The 24286-nt window shown below is 38.0% G+C and overlaps 1 protein-coding gene across 11 annotated transcripts in view; it reads left to right on the forward strand.

Annotated features, from left to right (window-relative positions):
- SCAPER (S-phase cyclin A associated protein in the ER) overlaps positions 1–24286 on the forward strand; it is a 419038-nt gene that overhangs the window by 179217 nt on the left and 215535 nt on the right. For all 11 annotated transcript variants that reach the window (XM_086363974.1, XM_086363978.1, XM_086363979.1 and 8 more), the window contains 2 exons: positions 11050–11115; positions 19861–19987. In XM_086363974.1, the coding sequence (XP_086220100.1) occupies positions 11050–11115; positions 19861–19987 (193 nt within the window). The remainder of the gene's footprint in view (positions 1–11049; positions 11116–19860; positions 19988–24286) is intronic.

Below are 24286 nucleotides of genomic sequence, written 5' to 3' on the forward strand. Positions count from 1 at the left end.
AGATATACCATGTTCTTGGATTGGAAGAGTCAGTATTGTCAAAATGACTGTGCTTCCCAAGGCAATCTACAAATTCAGTGCCGTTCTTATCAAATTACCAGTAACATTGTTCACAGAACTAGAATCAAAAATTTTAAAATTTGCATTTTGATACAAAAGACCCTGAATAGATAAAGCAATCTTGGAAAATGAAAAATCAGGCTCCATCAGACTATACTACATAGCTACAGTAATCAAGACAGTATGGTACTGGCACAAAAACAAAAATAAGGTCAATGATGCAGGAAGGAAAAGTCCAGAGACAATCTCATGCACCTGTGGTCACCTAATCTATGACAAATGAGGCAAGAATATACAGTGGAGAAAAGACAGCCTCTTCAATAAATGTTTCTTGGAAAGCTAAACAACTATATGTAAAAGAATGAAATTAAAATATTCCCTAACACTATACACAAAATTAAATTCAAAATGGATAAAAGACCTAAATGTAGGACCTGACACTATAAAACTCTTAGAGAAAAACATAGGAAAAACACTTTTTGACGTAAATGGGACCTGCTGCTGCTACTGCTAAGTCGCTTCAGTCGTGTCCGACTCTGTGCGACCCCATAGACAGCAGCCCACCAGGCTCCCCCGTCCCTGGGATTCTCCAGGCAAGAATACTGCAGTGGGTTGCCATTTCCTTCTCCAGTGCATGAAAGTGAAAAGTGAAATTGAAGTCGCTCAGTCTTGTCCAACTCTTAGCGATCCCATGGACTGCGACCCACCAGGGTCCTCCGTCCATGGCATTTTCCAGGCAAGAGTACTGGAGTGGGGTGCCAATGGGACCTACTTAAACTTAAAAGCTTTTGCACAGCAAAGGAAAGCATAAACAAGAGGAAAAGGGAGAAAATATTTGCACCAGGCTGCTCTGTCCCTGGGATTCTCTGGGCAAGAATATTGGAGTGGGGTGCCATTTCCTCCTCCAATGTATGCATACATGCTAAGTTGCTTCAGTCATGTCTGACTCTATGGACAGCAGCCCACCAGGCTCCTCTGTCCACAGGATTCAGGATTCTGGAAAATACTGGAGTGAGTTGCCATTTCCTTCTCCTGAACAGTAATGTAGTTTCCTTAAAAAAGCTAAAAATAGAACTACCATATGACCCACTACCAATCCCACTGCTGGACATATAACTGAGAAAGCCATAATTGAAAAAGACGCATGTACCCCAGGGTTCACTGAAGCATTGTTTACGATAACCAGGATACGGAAACAACCTAAATTTCCATTGACAGATGAATGGATAAAGAAGATGTGATACATATATATAATGGAATTTTAATCAACCGTAAAAAAGAATGAAATTGGGACATTTGTAGAGATGTGGATGGACCTAGAATATATCATACAAAGTGAAATAAGTTAAAGGAAAACAAATATCATATAGTAACACATATATGTGGAGTCTAGAGAAATGGTGCTGATGAACCTGTTTGCAGGGCAGAATAGAAATGCAGATGTAGAGAAGAACATGTGAACACAGTGGGGGATGGGGAGAGTGGGATGAACCGAGAGATTAAGTTTGACATAAATGCACCACCATGTGTAAAATGGATAGGTAGTGGGAACGTGATGTATAGAACACCACAGCTTGGTGTTCTGTGATGACTTGGTTGGTGGAATGTGAGGGAAGGAAGATCAAGAGGGAGGGTATATATGTATACAGATAGCTATTTCACTTCATTGTACAGCAGAGATTAACACAACATTGGAAAGCAATTATACTTCAGTTAAAAAAAGAAAGAATGAAATAATGCTATTTGGAGCAACAGATGGACCTAGAGATTATCATACTAAGTGAGTGATATAAGTCAGAGAAAGACAAATCTCATTATCACTTATATGTAGAATCTAAAAAAAATGATACAAATGAACTTACTTATGAAACAGAAAGGAACTCACAGGCATATAAAAGAAACTTACGGTTTTCAAATGGGGTACTTGTGGGGGGAATAGATTAGTAGTTTGAGATTAATGTTTACATACTATTATATATAAAATAAACTACAGGGATCTACAGTATAGCACAGGGAACTGTACTCAATATCTTGTAATAACCAATAATGTAAAATAATCTGAAAAAGAAAAAATACATTTATATGTATCACTGAGTCATTTTGCTGTGCAAAATTATAGATTAACTATAATTCAACTTTTAAAAAGAGAGTGAAAGTGAAAGTTGCTCAGTCGTGTCCAGCTCTTTGCAACCCCATGGACTGTAGCCTGTCAGGCTCCTCTGTCCATGGACTTCTCTAAGCAAGAATAATGGAATGGGTTGCCATTCCCTTCTCCAGGGCATCTTCCTGACCCAGGGGTCAAACCCATGTCTCCTGCATTGTAGTCAGATTCTTTACTGTCTGAGCCATCAGGGAAGTCCATAAAAGAGGGTAGTGGCATTTTAGCTTGCCCTGAGCATATCTCAACTTCCCAACTCAGCAGAAGCTTTGAAGACAATCAACTGCATCCCTGTTACAGGTATCTAATACTGGAGAAGAGCAGATCTTGTACTCAAAGAACCATACCTGTTTTGACCTCTCTGATGGTTCTCTGAAAGGTTAGTTTTAAGAGGTTGTCCTTCTTTTGCCTAACTCAGAATTCTTCCAGAGTTGAGGAGGTTACCTGGGGATAATTGTCAAAACAATATGAAGGCAAATGTATTAATTGATGATACCTAGTGCAAGGAGGGCATGGCAAGCCACTCCAGTATTCTTGCCTGGAGAATCCCCATGGACAGAGGAGCCTGGCGGGCTACAGTCCATGGGGTTGCGAAGAGTTGGACATGACTGAGTGACTAAGCACAGCACACAAGTACAAGGATATACAACTAGTATAAATAATTGACTAATAAAAACTTGCAGGGAAAGGTTGAGGATTAAGATGCTTTGGGAAACAAAGGCTTTGAAAATCTCCCACATACTCAGAAATCTAGAAGGCCACATGTATCCCCAGGGTTGGGTACATGATTAGATAAGACCCAAGACAACCCTGGAGTCTTTTCCCTACCCGACCATCAGGCTTTTATGCAAGCAGGAAGTGAGGGCTAAGACAGTGTTGTAATCTGCCTGACTGTGTCTTGTTGGCTTGCCGCAACACAGTCACACAGCTCATCTGCAAATACTAGATTGGGACTCTTTGTTGTTATTATTTATGGTATTCAAAGAAATCTCTTGGATCGCTAGCTGATTCCTAAAATAATGGAACCAAGACTTTAAGGATCATAATGACAAAGAATATAAACTTTAGAATATTAGTTCAGAAAAGTCACTAGACAAATGTACAACAAGCAAAAACAAACCCTGAGAGAAAAGAGAATCTGATTTCCAGAGTTGCCACATTATAATGCTTAAAATATCTGCTTTTTTAATATGGCGTTGATTTTTTTTTTTTTTTTTGTAACTTTAAACACTTTATTTTGTATTGGGGTATAGCCAGTTAACAATGTGGTAATAATTTCAGGTGAACAGTGAAAAGACTCAGCCATATATATACATATATCCATTCTCCCCCAAACCTCCCTTCCATCCAGACTGGCATGTAACATTGAGGAGAGTTCCATGTGCTATACAGTAGGTCTTTGTTGGGTATCCATTTTAAATACAGAGGTGTGTTCTTAAGGAAAAGTTGCAAAGAAAAGGCATGCAAAGAAAAAGAAAATTGGCTCATACTTTGCGGGGGAGGAATTAAGAGAAAGTGTCCTTGGGGAAGCCCAGACATTGGCCTTCCTAGACAAAGACTTTAAAAATTTTAAATGTACTCAGAGAAGTAAAGGAAACCATGTGAATGATATCTAACCAACTGGAAAAGGTTAATAATGAGATTTAAAAAAATTTTAAGGAACTAATAAATTTTGTAGCTGTAAAGTACAAAAATTGAAATGAAAAATTATTTGAAGGATTCATCAGGTTATCTGAGCAGGTAGAAGAAAGAATTGATGACCTTGAAAACTATCAATTGAGATTATCCTTTTTATAGAAGAGAAAGAAAAAAGAATGGTTAAAAGTCAGAGACCTGTGGGACACTACCCAGCATACCAACATAAACATAAGGGGCATCCCAGAAGGAGAGTAGAGAGAGCAAAGGGCAGAGGACACTTGAAGAAATATATCTGTAAGTTTTCCAAATTTAATGAAGTATATGAATCTGCAGATCCAGGAAGTTCAACAAACTCAAAGTAGAAGAAATGCAGAGATCCACGCTATGACACATAATCAAACACTGGGCGATAATGACAAAGAAAATCTTAAAAAAGAAACAATTCTTCATATATAAAATATCTGCAGTATAATAACAGCTTATTTCTATAGGAAAATATGGAGGTCAGAAGCTAGTAGGATAAACATATTCAGTTTCCTGGTAGAAGAAAACAAATTGTCAACCAAGAATTCTACACTTGGCAAAATTTCAAAAATGAAGGAGAAATTCATACATTTTATGATAAACAAAAGCCAAGTGTTTGTCTCTAGTAGACCTGCACTTCAAGACACTCTAAAGGAAATCTTCAGTCTGAGATTAAAAAAAAAAAAAAGTAGACAGTAACCTGAATACACGCAAAGAAATAAAAAACACTATAGAAATAACTATATGTCAGTGTAAATGTAGTATTTTTTGACTCCTCATTTTTCCCATTTGAATTAAAAGTGAACTGCACAAAATAATAATTATAAACCTATGTTTATGGGCACACACTGTATAAAGCTGTGATTTATAATTCTAGCATAAAGAATAAATGCTATATTGTTGTTGTTTAGTCGCTAAGTTGTGACTGGCTCTTTTGCGACCCCTAATGGACTATACTCCATCAGGCTCCTCTGTCCTTTGGATTTCCCAGGCAGGTATACTGAAGTGGATTACAATTTCCTTCTCCAAGGGATCTTCATGACCCAGGGATTGAACCCACATCTCTGCTTGGCTGGCATCTTCTTTACCACTGAGCCACCTATATAGCCAAATGCTATATAGGAACACTTTTGTATACTACTGAAACTAAGCTGATATTAATTCTAGCTAGATTGTTATGAAAGAAGATGTTAATTATAATTCAGGTCACCTACTAAGAAAATAAGCAACTAAACAAATATATATGTACGTATATATGTGTGAAGAAATGAGAGTGGAATGAAGCTGGTACATTTAACACAAGATAAAGCAGTAATGAAAGAAACGGGGGACAGAAGAGAGCATAGGTGAAATAGCAAAATGGCAGAAGTAAATCTGTCCTTATCAGTAATTATGTGAAATATAGTTGCATTAAAGACTCCAGAATCTGTTTGTAATGCAGGAAACTTGAGTTTGATCCCTGGGTCAGGAAGATTCCCTGGATAAGGGATTGGCAGCACACTCCAGTGTTCTTTCCTGGGACTGAGGAGCCTGGCAGGCTAGAGTCCGTGGGGTCACAAAGAGTCAGACACGCCTGAGTGACTCACACTTTCACTTAAAAGACTCCAGTGAAAGATACAGGTTGGCAGAATGAATTTTTTAAAAATGATTCAACTATATGCTGTCTACAAGGGACTCACTCAATATATAAGAACCCAGCTGGCTTAATGTGAAACGAAAGTAACAGATACTTCATGAGAAGAATAACCTCTGCAAGATAATGTAGCTAAATGATATTAATATAATACAACATATACTTTAAGACCAAAATTGTACAATAAAGGAAGAAGGACATTTTTTGGTGATGAAAGAATGAATCCGTAAAAAATATATAACAATTACAAACATATATGCATCTGAGAAAGCCACAAAATACATGAAGGGAAAACTGGCAGAATTGAGGGGAGAAATAGGCCGTTCACCAGTAATAGTTGGAGATTAAAGCAACTGAAACTCTATACTTTGCTGGTAAAAGTACAAATTGGAATGACCCATTTGATAAACATTTTGTAAATTAAGGTTAAGCAGGTGCTTGTCATATAGCTCAGCAATCCCACTTCTGTATTTATCTAAGAGAAATTAAGACATTTATCCATGCAGTAATTTGTCTACAAATGTTCATAGTAGTCCCAGATTGGAAAGTAAAATATCCAACTGGTAGTGGATAAACAAATTATGATATCCAGAGAATGGGACACTGTAAAGCAGTGGAAAGGAATAAACTAATAATATATGCAACATTATGAAAGACTCTTAAAAGATTTATTCTAAATGAATTAATTCAGACACAGGAGAGTATGTATGATTGTACTGATTTGATATTCATAAAGCTTTAGGGGTAGAAAGTAGACAGCTGGTTGCTAGGAACGAAAGGGTACGGGAAGGGGAAAGAGACTTATTGCAAAAAAAAAACCTAAGAAAACTTTGTGAGTGGTAGAAATGCTTTACATCATGATTGTGGTTTAATTTATATTGGTAGGCCCAACTGTGAAAACTCATCAAATTATAGGTTTAAAACTTGAAGTCTTTATTGTATGTAAATTATACCTCAATAAAACTGACCCAAGAATGAAAAAAAGTATAAACACAAAAAATGAACATTGTGAAACCAAAGCGTAGGATTGGGGCAGAAAATATCTGAAGTAACAAGATTTTTTTTGGAGTAAGAAAAAATGGAAATAAACTATTTGATATTTGTGACAGTGAGAAAATTAAACTTATGGGGATATAGTCAAAAAATTACTCAGAATGAAGTTTTAACCTTAAGTTACTTTATCAGTTGAAGTAGAAATGATCTAAACAACTCAAGGATTAGAACAATATTCTAATTTCTCCTTCCTGAAAAATGGTACAGATTTATTTATTTTTATTTAACAAATACACATATGGCACTTATAATGTACTATATCTTTATAAAGATAAAAACAAGTTAAATAGAAGTTGATGAGATCTAATTCTTTGAGCATATTGGTAACAAAAGAGCCTATGAAAAGGCTAGCCAAAAAAATGGAGTAAATAAATATCCCACATTATGGCTGAGAAAAAGTATAATCATGATAACAAGGAGACTAAAAGTGAGGAAATGTAGTATACAAGATGACACTAATAAATTTAAAACATTAATAAAGTGAGTCATTATCTTAAAAAGTAAATAATGAGAATTTAATTATAATAGAGTATTCAGTCTTAGCTCTCATTATTCCCATATTTTAATCTTTTGCTCCAAGCAAAGGGATCTGTACACAGTTCCCTCAGCATAACTTGTATTTCCCTCTGTGTCTTCATTATTGCTCACTTCTCTCTCCTGTTAATGGCATTTTCTTTTCGTGTACTCAGATACTACTTATCTTTCAAGCAGGTACACTTTCCATTTCCTTGAGGAAACTCCCCCTAGCATCTTAGGTGGTAATGAGCACTTGTGACAGTTTGCATTTGTTACCTACTCAGCTTTGCAGAATTATGTGCCTTTTAATGCTGTTTCTTCCTCTTCCTTGTGGAGAATAAATATCTTGAATAGCTCCACTATGTATATACCTCATCCGTGCTGTATATAACTCTTATTATCCCCCATATTCTAGTATAGTTTATACAGAATATGAACTCTGGAAATAAGTATTTAATTGATTGTTAAAAGTGAATCAAGACAAGATTCAAGTTAGGGAAAAGTGCTTAACTACCATTTCAGGTAGAGTTAGGATATCTTTGTTTGGTATTATAATTTTCTAGTTAAATGTGCACAAATGGGAGAATGTATTCAGTCTTTTCCACTTGAAGCCTCAGATGAAGAAATGTTTGGATATAATAGACAACTTCTTAAGCCTCGATTTCTTTTCTGTAAAATGAGGAAAAGACGTATTTTTTAAGACTTCGCAAGACAGTACATAGCTTCTGGCATATGTGCCTGGAATGCATTGAACCCTACATAATTGTTTTTTCCCACCTTCATATGAGGTCACAATTGCAAGTACAGTGTGGATATTTCCCCATTTTGATATGCATTAATATTTTTGGCTGAGAGCAGTGAGCACATTGAGAGCATCCCTGCCTCAGGTGGTAAAGAATCTGCCAGCAACCCAAGAGACTTGAGTTCGATCCCTGGATTGGGAAGATCCCCTGGAGAAGGGAATGGCAACCCGCTCTAGCATTCTTGCCTGGAGATGGACAGAGGAGCCTGATAGGCTACAGTCCATGGGGTTGCAGAGTTGGACATGACAGAGTGACTAACCCTCACTTTCAGTGAGTGCATGATAAAGAATCTGCCTGCAATGCAGAAGACCCAGGTTCAATCCCTGGATCAGGAAGATCCCCTGGAGAAGGGAATGGCAACCCACTCCACTATTCTTGCCTGGGAAATCCTGTGTGCAGAGAAGCCTGGCAGGCTGTAGTACATAGGGTTGCCAAGAGTTGGACACGACTGAGTGATTAACACTTTTACTTGCAATGTGCACATGTAGTTTGAAACATACATAATTTAATGTTTAATTCTAATTTAGTTATTTCTTCATTCCCAAGTATAACCTGTGGTAGATTGATTTTTTTCTCTCATTAGGCCTGGTGTAATTTGCATCTTTCAGGTTTTTATGAAGCAGTTTTGTTTTGTTTTTCTTTCACCAGTCATCGCTGTCTGGATTGGTGTACGTTGTGATTAGTTCTTTCACAGGTCACTGATTAGAGGCTAGAACCCTTTGGATGAATGGTCAAAATTTAAATTTTGACCTCTGAAAAGAGAAATTGAAAAATTAAATCATTGTTAATATATTGTAAAAGTAACATTTGCTGATTGTTGACCTATTGATGGCTTTTAAGTGCTGGAACACGCAGGCTGAAGCTTAGTTGAACAATGACAGAGAAGTGTTATTAGATTTTTGCAGACTTTTGGCATTTAGTCAGTATAAACAACAAAAGCAGAACAAAATAAATCTTTTGAGTATCTGGTCATCATTTCCACTGCCTTTTAAAATTACTTCTAGACTTCAATGACTATTCTTTACACAGAAGCACTGTACGAAAAAGAACTTACCATGATGGTGTGGTCACTCACCTAGAGCCAGACATCCTGGAGCGTGAAGTCAAGTGGGTCTCAGGAAGCAGTACTATGAACAAAGATAGCAGAGGTGATAGAAGTCCAGCTGAGTTATTTAAAATCCTAAAAGATGGTGCTGTGAAAGTGTTACACTCAATATTTCAACAAACTTGAAAAACGCAGCAATGGCCACAGGACTGAAAAGGTCAGTTTTTATTCAAAACCCAAAGAAGGGCAGTGCCAAAGAATGTTCAAACTACCACACAATTGCACTCATTTCACCTGCTAGTAAGGTAATGTTCAGAATCCTTCTGGCTAGGCTTCAGCAGTACGTGAATTGAAAAATTCCAGATGTACAAGCTGGGTTTAGAAAAGGCAGAGGAACCACACATCAAATTGCCAACATCTGTTGGATCATAGAAAAAGGAAGGGAACTCAAAAAACACATCTACTTCTGCTTCATTGACCCTCTAAAGCCTTTGACTGTGTGGATAACAACAAACTGGAAAATTCTGAAAGAGATGGGAATACCTGTCTTACCTGTCTCCTGAGAAACCTGTATGCAGGTCAAGAAGCAACAGTTAGAACAGGACCTGGGACAACAAACAGATTCACAATTGGGAAAGGAGTGCATCAAGGCTGCATATTGTCACCCTGCTTATTTAACTTTATGCAGACACATCATGCGAAATGCTGGACTGGATGAATCACAAGCTAGAATCAAGATTGCCAGGAGAAATATCTACAACCTCACATACACAGGTGATACCACCCTAAGGGCAGAAAGCAAAGAGGAGCTAAAGAGCCTCTTGATGAAGATGAAAGAGGAGAGTGAAAAAGCTGTCTTAAAACTCAACATTCAAAAAACAAAGATCATGGCATCCAGTCCCGTCAGATCAGATCAGATCAGTCGCTCAGTCGTGTCCGACTCTTTGCGACCCCATGAATCGCAGCATGTCAGGCCTCCCTGTCCATCACCAACTCCCGGAGTTCACTCAGACTCACGTCCATTGAGTCAGTGATGCCATCCAGCCATCTCATCTTCTGTCGTCCCCTTCTCCTCCTGCCCCCAATCCCTCCCAGCATCAGGGTCTTTTCCAATGACTCATGGCAAATAGAGAAACAATGGAAAGAGTGGCAGATTTTATTTTCTTGGGCTCTAAAAATCACTGTGGACAGTGACTACAGCCTCAGAATGAAAAGACACTTGCTCCTAGGTAGAAAAACTATATCAAACCTAGATGGCATATCAAAAATCAGAGACATCACTGTGCCAACAAAGGTCCATATAGTCAAATCTATGTTTTTTCCGATAGTCATGTACAGATGTGAAAGTTGGACGAGAAAGAAGGCTGAGCACAGAAGAATTGATGTTTTAGAATTGTGGTGTTAGAGAAGACTCTTGAGAGTCCCCTGGACTTCAAGGAGATCAAACCAGTCAATCTTGAAGGAAATCAACCCTAAATATTCATTGGAAGGACTGATGCTGAAGCTCCAATACTTTGGCCACCTGATGCAAAGAGCCAACTCTTTGGAAAAGACCTTCATGCTGGGAAGGATTGAGGGCAGAAGAAGAAGGGGGCATCAGAGGATGAGACGGTTGGATGGCATCACCAACTCAATGGACATGTGTTTTTGCAAATTCTGGGAGATGGTGAAGGACAAGGAAGTCTTGCATGCTGCAGTCCATGGGGTCACAAAGAGTTGGACATGACTTAGCAGCTGAACAACAACAACAGTAATTTTGCATTGAATACCTCTTGAGGTACATTGATACTCAGCCATCTCAACCACCTTGTAGAAACTTAATATGGTTTCAAGTTTAATTATGATTTTCATATTTTTGAAAAATAACCACCATTCTGTACCAAGTCCCTAACTCAGATATGTTTTTATGATTTTCTATCCTGTGAGGAAATATGCATTTTTCAATCTTTTTGGATTGCATTTATAGTATTGTAAAGAAGCAGTGTCAGAAATGGAATTGTTAAAATTCAGCATAGTAATATTCTTAATACTGGGAGGGGAAAAACATAGCCAAAGTTTTATTTTGGTATAAAAATTAGCAACAAAATAGCTAACAGTGATAAAACTCTTTTCTCTCCAGGGCCAAGGAATATGAGAGTTTATTGGAAGCAAAAAATTCTGGTTCGGACTCACCCTATAAAGCAAAGTGAGTATTTTAGCCTACATTTTATTTATTTGTCTCTTTAGTCTCTGCCTATAACAAAAGTTTACCTGAACCATTATTGTTTGCTTGTGGTCATAGACTTTTGTATCCGATGCCTAGGATATTATTCTTCTAACACCATATCATATATCCAACTGAGGATGATTTTGCCAGGGGTCATTTGTCTGCATCTGTGGATATGTGATAATATTTTTGTTATCACAGATTGGAAAAACTGGTGCAGCTGCCATCAAGTGAATAGAGGCCAGGGATGCCATTATCCTTTTTTCAGTGCGTGAGATAGTCCTCCACAACAAAGGAGTATCTCATTCAAAACATCAGTAGTGCTGAGGTAGAGAAACCCTATTTGAACAAAGCAAGTTTTGCCAAGGCTGTACTGATTCTTACTCTGAGGAGATCTCGTTCAGGATTGTTGCTGGGGCCACTTGACAGAAATTAAAAGATGCTTACTCCTTGGAAGGAAAGTTATGACCAACCTAGATAGCATATTCAAAAGCAGAAACATTACTTTGCCAACAAAGGTCCGTCTAGTCAAGGCTATGGTTTTTCCAGTAGTCATGTATGGATGTGAGAGTTGGACTGTGAAGAAAGCTGAGTGCCGAAGAATTGATGCTTTTGAACTGTGGTGTTGGAGAAGACTCTTGAGAGTCCTTGGACTGCAAGGAGATCCAACCAGTCCATTCTAAAGGAGATCAGTCCTGGGTGTTCTTTGGAAGGAATGATGCTAAAGCTGAAACTCCAGTACTTTGGCCACCTCATTCGAAGAGTTGACTCATTGGAAAAGACTCTGATGCTGGGAGGGATTGGGGGCAGGAGGAAAAGGGGACGACAGAGGACGAGATGGTTGGATGGCATCACTGACTTGATGGACGTGAGTTTGAGTGAACTCCGGGAGTTGGTGATGGACAGGGAGGCCTGGCGTGCTGCAATTCATAGGGTCGCAAAGAGTCAGACACGACTAAGTGACTGAACTTAACTGAAGTGATTGGGTGTAAGTGTAATTACTAGGTGTACTAGCTAAGGAAACAAAAACATCGTCATTTTGTTTGTCTCAAATAGACTGCCAATAGCGGGGCCGTGAGAGAAGGGCACTCATATAATACTGCTGTTGGGAGTGCAGATCGGTATGGTCTTACAGAAAGGCCATGTGAATCTGGAGCTTAGGATGTCCAGTTTGGTTTTCTTTTACTTTTATGATCTTTTATTCATTATATATACACGATTAAGTTCCAGTACTTAAGGTTTTATTGTTTAATTATAGTTGATTTACAATGTTATGTTAGTTTCTGATGTACAGAAAAGTAATCCAGTTATACATACGTTGTTTTCAGATTATTTCCCATTATAGTTTATTAAAAGATACTGAATGTAGTTCCCTGTGCTGTACAGCAGGACATTGTTGTTTATTTTATATGGTTTGCTGGTCCCAAACTCATCTGATTTATCCCCCTGCTACTTTGGACATCCACTTTAGACTTCATACTGCCCAGTGAAATAATGAAAAATATGTGCAAATATTTATATACAAAGATAACTATTTTTGTTACTTTCAATAGTGAGAAACTCAAGAAACAACTTACATGCCACAGATGGAGGAATATCTATAAGCAGTTGTTAACTGCTTACAAGTTGTTAACTGCTAACAAGGGATATAAAAAAATAACTCACAAAAGTTAAAAGACAAATTGTACTCTTGGATAGAAGACAAAGTATAGTAAATTCTCTTTAAATTCTCCTACAAATATGTGATTTCAACAACATAACAACCTTCTTAAAGCTAGAGATAGAAGCATTTTAAAGAACATATAGAAAAATAAAATTTCCAGGAAAAAATTTTTAAAGAGGGGAAATGAAGTAGGATTCAGCTAACAGGTGGTTAAAATAGTTTTGCATTGGCATGTAAATAGTAATACAAATTAACGGACTCGGTTTTTAAAAACAATCTAGAAATCGATCCAAAATTTGAGGAAATTTAATATATGACACAGTATAGTGTTGGCAGAGATGGCCAGAAGTTGCTGAGCCATTCCTGAAGGCATGGCCCTTTGCAATATAACTTTGCCACCTCTCCATCAACAGGTGGACTCTTACTAACCTTACTCTTGAATGTGGCCTTTTGACTTGTTCTGATCCCTAGTCTACTGCAGAAGCAGTGTGTGACTCCTGAGCCTTAGCTTCAGAAGTCTTGAAGCTTTTGCTCACAACTTTGCTTTCTTGTTCCCCTCTGACTGCCATGTAAGGAAGCTTGGGTCGGCCTCCTTGATGACGGATCACTTGGTCATGGTGAATAATCCTTTTAATATGCTGTTGAATCTGTTCGACTTGCTCTGTTGAGGGTTTTTGCATCAGTGTTTTTGCATAGTGTTCATCAGTGATGGGGATATCAGGCCAGATCAGGCCTCTGCTTGTGATGTCTCGTTGGCCAAGGCAAGTCATTTTGTCAAGTCCTTAGTCACTGTATGAGGAGACTAGTAAGTCATGGCTAGCAAGATACACTTCAAGGGGGGACCTTTAATGTAATAGTCTGTTCTGAAGCTTTCCCTGGATGCTCCTCTTACTTGACTAACTGCTCTTCTTCATTACCTGTTGCCTCATTGTTTCTTGTCTCTTTGAGCTCTGACATTAGCATGCCTTTGTCCTGAGAGTTCAGGTAGAGGATTATTCTCTTGGTAATCTCATTTATTTTCATGACTAAACAACTAGTATCTGGATGGACTTTATTTATTTTTTTAAATTTTATTTTACTTTTAAACTTTACATAATTGTATTAGTTTTGCCAAATATCAAAATGAATCCGCCACAGGTACACATGTGCTCCCCATTCTGAACCCTCCCCCCTCCCCCCTCCCCACACCATCCCTCTGGGCCGTCCCAGTGCACCAGCCCCAAGCATCCAGCATCGCGCATCGAACCTGGACTGGCAGCTTGCCTCCTACATGATATTCTGGACTTTAGATTCTTGTTTCCAATCCAGACCTGTCCCCAGAACTCCAGAATACAATATCCAGCTTTCATGTTAGCATTTCTACTTGGATGTCTCTCTGTTCACTTGAATGCCTTAGGTGAACATGTGTCAAGGTAGACTCCTGAAATTTGTTTTCAAAACTTACCCCTCCTGTTTTTGTTTATCTTAAGAAATGGCAGGTCCATCCTTACATTAAGTCATCTAAAACTTTAGAGTCATCCTTTTTCTCAAAAAGCTTAATTATTGTAACTGATTGAAATAGGTAACCAAAAAGGAGATGAAAAGACATGTCTCCTTATAAAATTATTCTATTTAGTAAATGAAAATGACTTTCTCCAATTTCCCTTCCCCCTAACCAGAAAAATTCAGTCCTATTATTGTTAGATGAGAGCACCACCAAGCAGCCATCTGCATTGGCTGGATGACTGGATCAGTGGGGGCAGAGTGGTGGCTGTCAGAGCCTGAGTGGACCAAAGAGGGGTGGCCAGATGTGAAGGTCCAGAGCCGAGCAGAGCCTCCATGTAGGGTAGGACACTATGGCCTGGTGTGGGGAATCAGAACCAAGTGAGGAGGGCATATCCATGGAATGTCATCCTTGCCCAGTCTGTCAGGGGAGCCTTGTAAAGGCTGTGAAACCTATGCATGGGTGAGAAGAGCAGAGGAGACCGGTGTGGGGAGTCAGAGCCAAGCAGGTAGATAATAGTGTACATGAACATGGATGGGTGATATGTTAGGGGGGTTGTTCCCATAAGTAAATATATTAAGGATGTTGGAAGACATATTGCTCACTGTTAGAGAAGAGAGTTAAAAAGTATACTCAAGGAGAATAGAAAATCCTGCAGTGATGAATTGGAATTTTAGATATCAGTTTTAACTTGTATTTTCCAACATATATGTAGAAATAAATATATGTAAAGTGTAGGGATACACACACACACACGACCTTGGAACAATGCGGAGTGGGGTTTAGAGGTACTGACCCTCTGAGCAGTCAAAAATCTGCCTATAACTTTTACAGTCAACCCTTCCCCTCTGAGGTTTTACATTCATGAATTCAACCAACCATGAATCCTGTGGTGCACACGTAGTGTAAAAAATCTGTATAAATGGACCTATACAGCTCAAAGCCCTGTTGCTCAAGCATCAGCTTTTTGTATATATAATTATATATATTTTATAATATTTATATAAAATAATGTACACACATTTTCTAGATCTTTCCACTGTGGGTGAGGGCCTGGGAACAGCGGCACCTTGATAGCATTGAGCACATCTAGTATTAAGTGTGAGGATGACATAGTTCCCTGAAGGGGTAGATGGGTTCTTTATTCACAAGAAAGGATGCTGGAGGCAACAATGAAAGATGTTCCCTATGGGACGCAGTATATGCACACTGGCTTTCTTCATCTTATATGAGGATTTCTTAAACTCTTACATTTAAAAATACAGGCTTAGGCATATAATTTAAAAACGAAAGGGGAACCTGTAGCCTTAAATTTAAACTATGTACCTCTCAAATAGAGACGGTTTAAAAGAAAAAATGGAAGTTAATATATTTATGTCTTCCTGCCCACCACACTAAAGAACAGGACACAGTGTCCCTTCTTACACTTATAAATCTTCCCAATGGTCCTAATGAACCTCCCAAAACTTTACTGTGATAAAAGTTAGGGCTCCTTACAGAGGAGCCCTTACCATTTACCAGTAACAGATTTGAACTGAGAATTGTTAAAATGTGTTCAAATTTTGAGAAGAAAATATCTGACCTTAAAAAATTCTCCACAAAGCCATTTACCTGTCAGATACTTCTCATGTTCTGGGCTAGGAATTATGAAGCCTTTAGTTTTTCTTTTCATGCTAGAAAAATTATCTGCCAGAATTTACACAAATAGCAATTTCTGTATTAAAAAACTGCACCCTCTAAACAGCTCCTGTTCTTGCCCTGTAAGGAAACTATAACTTTCAGGAATTGAGTCCTGTGACATTCAATCATTATTTATAGTATGAATCAAAATCGAATGCTTTTCTTCTTGAGAGGAGCTATGTTATTTGTGGTACTTGGTGGAGGCCAGGAATGAAGCAGAGGTTTAGCTCATGTTACCACAGCATCCCCTTCATTTGGCATTCTTCCTTGAAGGGTAGGTTCATATGAGTCCCAGATTTGATTTACCTCAGGGTGAAATATAAGCCTCTTGTATTCTGTGAATTAAAATGGTCCTTGTGCCTCTCTAAATACCCCTGGTTTTCAGTGGAATGTGAGCATTCTTGGTAAGAGTACTACTAGATTCATATGCATCTGTTGCTGTGGCTGGATATTTAGTTACATGGTGTGCAGGCTTTATTCAGCCAAGAGCTGAAGTGGCTACTTATCTGTCACACAATGGAGTTTGCTGCCAATATTCGTCCACGTGATAAGGTCAGTTACTTTAATCGGATGGGACTCTAGCCCACATTCGATTAGGAGGAAAAGGACTATGTTGCTCTTAGTCTATTTTTGTATTTTTTTATATTCTCGAAATGTTAGATTGAGACTTTCTGTCAGCAAGTAGTAATAAGAGTTGATTATTTATTGATTATTTATTCAATGTCTACTTTAGTGAATGGTGTTAGGTACATTACATTAATTATCTCTAATCTTCAGAAGCTCTGAAGAAAAAAATATATGTATATATAATCTCCACTTTTAAGTTGAAGAAATTGAGATTGAGTATTTAAATAACCTCCCCACAGTTTACATAAAGCCAAAATTTAAGCATAGGTATTTCTGATTTTAGAGTTTGCATTCGTTCTGTGACTTATCAAAGTAAACTCCATATGGATAGCTTAGATTTAAACTGGAGTTCACAAGCGCCTTTTTGAACTGCAGTTGCTATTGTATTCTTTGAGGAATTAAAGATTTTTACATAAATAGGTGAAATTGTGTTCTAGGATATTATTCATTTGTGAATAAAATTTTCTTATTGAATTGACTAATATGGTGTGGAGATAAAGCATGAAATCTGAAGACGAAAGGCATAGGTTCCTAGTTCCAATAGTGCATTTACTAGCCATGCAGCCTTGGGAAAGTCACCTTATCTTCCTAAGCGCTAGCATTCAAACAGGGATGGATAATGTTTTTCAGAGGACAAATGAGATCATGTACATGAAAGTATATTGTAATAGAGATTATGGATATTATAAGACTGGTATAAAGAAGAAATTTCTTCTTAGACCATATATCAGTGCTTCTAGAGTATACTTAACATTAACGGTGCTGTGGATAAGATGGTGAATGGTTCAACAGCAGCCCTCTCTCATAAGGTTCATATTGTGCTTCTGCACTGTTCAGTATGATAGCTTCTAGCCACATGTGGCTGTTTAAATTATCAAAATTAAGTTAAGTTAGTTCTTCATACCGAAGCTCCTTCACTCTAGGGAATGTGAGCCACAACTGCTGAGCGCGTGTGCTGCATCTGTTGAAGTCCTAGAGACGCTGCTTAGAAACAAGGGAAGCCGCCACAAGGAGAAGCGTTGGTACAACTGGAGAGTGTCCCCCACTCGCTGCCACTAGAGGAAGCCTACACGCAGCAACGAAGACCCTGTACAACCAAAAACAAATGAAATAAAATGGTTAATTTTTTTTTTAAGTCCTGCACTCATAGTAACTGTCTTTCAAGTACACAATAGGTACATTTGACCAGCAGCCACCAGGTTGTACATAATAGGTATGGAACATTCCCATCATTACCAAAAATCCTGTTGTCAGTCTGTCCGTGAGAGAGACTTGTGATAGTGACTTGAAGGAATAGATCAGAGAAAGCAGTGTTTGAGCTAGGAACTTAGGGAAGAGTAGGATTTTTCTGGAGGTGGAGGAAGTGTTTCAGAAGGAATGAATAAAGAGCATTTGCAAAGACACTGAAGCAGGGAAAGCAGGATTTAGATCCAGAAAGACCTCATGCATATAGAGTCAGTGTGGTAAGATTAGCCCTGCTGCTGCTGCTAAGTCACTTCAGTCGTGTCCAACTCTGTGGGACCCCACAGACGGCAACCCACTAGGCTCCCCTGTCCCCAGGATTCTCCAGGCAGGAACACTGGAGTGGGTTGCCATTTCCTTCTCCAATGCATGAAAGTGAAAAGTGAAAGGGAAATCGCTCAGTCATGTCCAACTGTTCGCAACCCCATGGACTGCAGCCTCCCAGGCTTCTCTGTCCGTGGGATTTTCCAGGCAAGAGTACTGGAGTGGGTTGCCATTACCTTCCCCGAAGATTAGCCCTACATGGGAGGAATCAGTCTTCCTTGATTGTAATAGGAGAAATAAAGGAGAGTGTGGGTGAAATGCTCAGATGCTTATAGATTTTTGGCAGAAAGTAAGGATATCCTTGTTCCAGTAGCTTCCATTTTCTCTATGAAATGTAAAATCTTCTTATATGAAAGCAAGAGGGAGAAGGAAAAGAGTGGAATTATGAGGAGATGGAGCAATATATGAAGAAGTCTTCGTGGAAGAGTGTGAGAGTGAGCAGACTTGGACAAACTTATTAGTAAGATTCTGAAGCCATAGTCATACCAATCTTTTGTATAGTATGAGTTTTTCTCAGTATCAGAAATGGAAACGGCTGGCAGATGTTCACTCATCCAGCTAAATTAATGTTTGCAAGACATCGAGAGGATGCCTGGCCCACTAAACAGACGTTGGTGATTGTTACCATAACTGGGGGTTAGCTGTAGGAGTAACAGAACAACAGAGGGAATGTACCACACGTTTACAAGGAAGTGATTATAATGAAGGTCAATGGAATCAGTCATAGATAAAAATGGAAGTAGGGTAACGGCAGTGGCATATAGGGGGAAAGCAGAGAGATCTGGGATGGTGTCTGGTGAGTGTCTGTTGGTAGGATGCTCAGGCGAATAACAGGATAGGAGAAGAACATTGCTCAAAGAATGAGGTCTGTGAAACAGAAGAAGCAAGGGCTTTAAAGAACCATTAATGCAGTCCACTTACTAAAGTGCGTGCTAAGTCACTTCATTAGTGTCTATAGTGTCTAACTCTTTCCGACCCCATGGACTGTAGCCCGCCAGGCTCCTCTGTCCGTGGGATTTTCCAGGCAAAAATACTGGAATGGTTTGCATGCCCTCCTCCAAGGGATCTTCCCTACCCAGGATTGAACCCATATCTCTTATGTCTCCTGCATTGGCAGGTGGGCTCTTTACCACTAGAGCCACCTGGAAAGCCCCAGGTGTGTTATGTGTTATTCTTGGTGAAAAGCAAATAAAAGCAAATGCTCTGTTGTCTAAATGACATCAGCAGTGACAGGAAATCCCCAAATTGCTTATAAACTGGAACATGGGGAATTTGACATTCTGAGAATGTCAAATTCATATGTCAGTGCTTATAATTACCTTAAAGATTTACATCAAAATATGAAGACCTGCTCAGGCTCCTCTCCTCATTTTCTCTGCCATCATACTCTGACCTTTCCCCATCATCAGGTCTGTTCTAGTGTAAGAGTAACGCAGAAACTGATGGCAGCAACTGCTCCAGCTGATCCTGTGGATGGACAGTACTGTCCTCTAGGTCTGTTTTGTGTCACAAAGACTAGATTGGTGTTTGTGAATATAGAGTAATACCGGCCTTAGGAATGGTTTGTTTTTCTTTTCCTTAAGTACTCTATGAAGCAGTTTCTAATATAATAATGAAAGTAACTTTTGTTTAAAAGTGTTTTGGAAAATGAAATATTGTATTCTAATTCATTCATGTCATTCTTCTCTTTTATTTTATATCCAAGGCTTCAGCGGTTAGCCAAAGATCTTCTAAAACAGCTACAAGTACAAGACAGTGGCTCATGGGCGAACAATAAGGTTTCTGCTTTAGATCGGACCCTTGGTGAGGTTGCCAGAATATTGGAAAAAGAGGTATGTAACTCATCTCTGGCCCCTGGCCGTAATCTTTATGTTTCTTTCTTATTATGACGGGCCTTGGGACTACAAGGCAAACTCTAAATATATGTGTTTCTTTGGTGTTTCCAAAAGCCAGTCAACCATTGATGGATATTTTTTTCTTTTTGTTCTTATGATTTTGAAATTGTTTTTAGCTGTGTTAACTGAAGTCCTCTATGGCAAAAATACATTCTTTACATTGTAGTTTTCTCAGTTATATTTTTCCTAACATGGCGTTCTATTTTAAATAGAATCAGAGTAATAAAGATATACAGTTTTATGGCAGAAAATATAAGATTTGATTTATAAAGCTCATAAATCACAGATTTTCACAAAACACCAGTTTCCTTCCTGTTTCCAATAGAAGATTTGATAGTTTTCTTTAATGACTTACAGTCGTTAAATGTTTCAGTGACAGTTTAAAAAATCCTTAATGGTTTTAAAAGTATTTATTATTCACTATAGAAAATTTTAAAGGAACAAAGAATAAATAAAACTCCCTGTAATATCCAATGTTGACATTTTATTGTGTTTTTTCTAATATTTTGCTGTACATTTTTACAGTATTTTGTCTTGCTAATTTTATCATAAATATTTTATCATGTCTTATAAATTCTTTTAACTGAATGAACATATCACAATTTATACAATTTATATCACTTAGATGGTTTCTAATTTTTTTGTTTAAGGTGATGTTCATCTTTATTAGCTGTGATTTTTGTTTTCTTGGTTTAAACTGTATTGTGTTATATTTTATATATATGAAAGAATGTAGTGATAAAAATTACATAAATGCAGTGGGTTATGATCTCATGACCAACCCAAGGACTAAGTTGATCCCAGTATATTTATTATTTATAGTTCCCACTGGATTCCTTCCTCACCCTATCCCCCGCCTCTGCTCCCTTTCAGGAAATACTGTATAGAATTAAAGGGGTATCCTTTCTTTGTTTTATAAAAATAGTATTATTGATTTATCACATAAATGTATATTTAATTAATATATTATTTTGTTTTGCTTGTATTTGGCCTTTATAAAATATTATACTTCAGACTTCTTGGTTTTTTCAATCAAAATTAAGGCTCTGAAGTTTTATTTAAGCTTATAAATGCAGCTATTTTTCATTTATTTTCTCTGTCGTACAGTGAGTACTACATTGTGTTAGTACTACAATTTTTTATATCAGTCTTCTGACAATAGATGTTCATTTTCAGGATTTGATATGTGTGTGTGTGTGTGTAGATGGGGGTGATTGGAGAGAGGGAGAGAGGTAAGGGGCCGTGCTGCTCAAATAGTTTCTGTATTAGAACAATTCAAGAAGAATTTCTCTAAAGCAGGGAAGGAGCCTCAGACTTTAGTCTGCATCAGAATCATGTAGAGGACTTGTTAAAACCCCTTGGGTTTCTGATTCAGTAGATCTGGAGTGGGTCCGAAGAATTTGTATTTCCAGTAAGTTCCCAAGTGACATTGATGCTGCTGATCCAAGGACTATACTTTGAGAGCTTGCTCTATTCTAGGCGGTATGCCTCAGGGGCAGAATTACTGGGTTTTCAGTCATATGAATAACCAACTTTACAAGACAGTGCTCAGCTGCGTTTTGGCATCAAACAACAGTCCTCTTTAGGAACTGAAAGCAGCATACTCACTGTGACATGACAGCAGAGCCACATGGAGTCGGTTCTTTTGTGTAACACGTCCTTTCAAAGTATGACAGTTCAGAAACTGGTAGTTGTCCGGCATGTACTGGATGGAATGTTTAGAGGTTTTATATGCCTTGGGGAAATCTCTAATTATTTTAAAATTAGCAGATACTGATTATTTTCTTTTTGTTTTTGAAAAAGGGTACTTATACTTTGAAATAAAAGGCACTGCTTGAAGATACTACCATGTAAACTTTATCCTACGAATATTGTTTTAGATTGAAGTAGTCACAGAATTTTTTAGTAAAAAGTAAAATGATCTGTGTAAGAAAGGTATTCAGTATGAAAATCTAAGTAAAGTTATTTCACTCACAAAGGGGCAATTTACCAGAATACCACTGATTCCTTATAATTTGAGGGAGAAAAATGTTGTCTGGCTCCCAGTCTAAATGGTCTGTGTCAGGAACCTTGCTGTAAAACTGTCCTCAGAGTATACGCTGCAGGACCACCTAAGAGTCTAAACTTACCTACAATAAGATCCTTTTGCAACTTTTAGAACTAAAATCCTTTTTACTTTGCCAAGACAGACACACTTTATGTGAAATCCTGTTCATAGAGTTATATTGACATTTCAGTGTAATTCAGCTGATGGTATTTATGATTTCAGTCTAGGAATTATAAATAACCATTCCTTTTTGTTTGGAAAACTGCCTGGAGTAACAAAATCATTAGCGTCAAAGCCAAGTACCCAGTGAAGAATTTGAAGACGGCCTAGAAGTGACAGGGGTGGGACTGGTGGAACTTGGGCAGGCACTCACTGAGGATGGTGAGAGATTAATCTTGAGGCCTTTGTCCTCTTGGTTTAGACCTCAACACGCTGATGCTTTCTGTTACTGCTTTGGCACAGTTTCCCTTAGGTAATTTTTCTGAAGTTCTGAGAACTGTTTTAGGGCTAACAGGTTAAAAGTGTGAAGCCCACAAGTGCTCCTGTCACAAAAAAGATTTGGAGACTAAGGAGATCTGGGTATTTTAGTACTTACTGTGTGACTCACGTTCCTTCTGGCTTCTTAGGTTCTCTGATTCCATTCAGGAATAAAACATTTGTAAGCTTTGTTGTGTGCATTATGCTTTTTAACAAACTGCGCCACAAACCGCTGCTCAAAGTATGAAATCTAATAGGAGATTTTCTCTTCACAAGGATTAAACCCACCAAAGCCTACACCCTGACATAATCATGAACTGTCTCACCTGCCCTCAGAGATTGCAAAGAAAGTGCCTCAGCATAGTACAGAAGGTATGGCCATAATCCAGCCCGGGAATAGATTTGCAGTCCAAATTCACATCACCCCTACTATTTTAGATGTTGAATTGAGTGTAAAGTAGTCCCAGATTGATTAGTAGCATCCCCTAGGAACCTGGCAGAAAGAAATGCAAATCCTAATTGGAAGAAGACACCTTTATCCTAGGCCTCAAGGCATTTCTGTGAAGTAATTTTATGAGGACAAGTGGCCACAGTCAAAACACAATCACAAAAGTAGATAAGTCATTATTAGTAAGCTCAAGCAGAAAGCAGAACTGCAAGACTTTGTAAATACCAGTCATAGATCATAAAACTGTATGTTTTATGTGTGAGGAAATAAAAGGCAGGATTGAAAATATCTACAGTTATGGACCTAACAATAGTGACACAGGAGGGAATTCAGAATAGTCCTCTCACTGATGACAGTTAATAAAGCTAAACAGACTATAAGCTGGTTCCGAACTGCTAATAGAGTAGTAAAGAATTACTGGTCCAAGATCTAGGAACATGGCATTTTGGGGCTGGGTATAGTTGGTGATCCAAAAAAGGTGGATGAGAGGCTTGAGTAATACTTTTAAGAATATTGCAGAACTGGTGGAGGAGAAACATTAGCGTCTAGGACTGTCAGCGCTAACACGGTGGCAAAAAGTCCATGTTTTGGGTTGAGACTTTAAAGGACTGAACTAAGAGAGAGGGTAAACAGAAAGTGTGCCAGTCACTGCACACACTGCAGCTAAAGGTCAAACCATCTGGGTGGCTGGGAAAGTCCTGATCATTGAAAAAAAAAAAACAGGAAAGTGATCTGGAATTGCTAATACCTGCAGGTATCTAACCAAAGCAAATAGAAAATCTACTCTGAAGGAAGATATTATAATAATCAACCTAAGCCTCAAATTATTTTAATAAAGTGATTTTAAAATATATTTTCTGGCAGAGAAAGATAGTTAAGCATATAAAACGCAAGACAACATGGATAAAAATCAATAGAAAGAAACAAATAGGGACTCTAGAACTATGCTTACTGTGTTCAAGGATATAAGTATTCATTTTTTTTAAAAAGTACAGCACATTTGAAAGAAAATAGAAATTTGAGAACTGAATGTTTTTGTAATTAAAATTACAAAAACTGTAGATGAAATAACAGAATAAACCAACTGGAGAGAGAATTTGTGTACTGTAAGATAGGTCATAGGAAAGAATCCTGACTGAAGCACGGAGAGAAGATATGGAAAATACAGAGAAGAGTGTAAGAGGCATATAATACATAGTGAAAATACCTAATATATGTATAGTTATTCAGAAGGAGAGAAGTAGAAACATTATTTGAAGTAATT

The sequence above is a fragment of the Bos grunniens genome, chromosome 21 (genome assembly GCF_055505025.1).
Source record: "Bos grunniens cultivar Pamir isolate PY7600 chromosome 21, Bosgru_T2T1.0, whole genome shotgun sequence".
In the NCBI taxonomy this organism is placed as follows: Eukaryota; Metazoa; Chordata; class Mammalia; order Artiodactyla; family Bovidae; genus Bos; species Bos grunniens.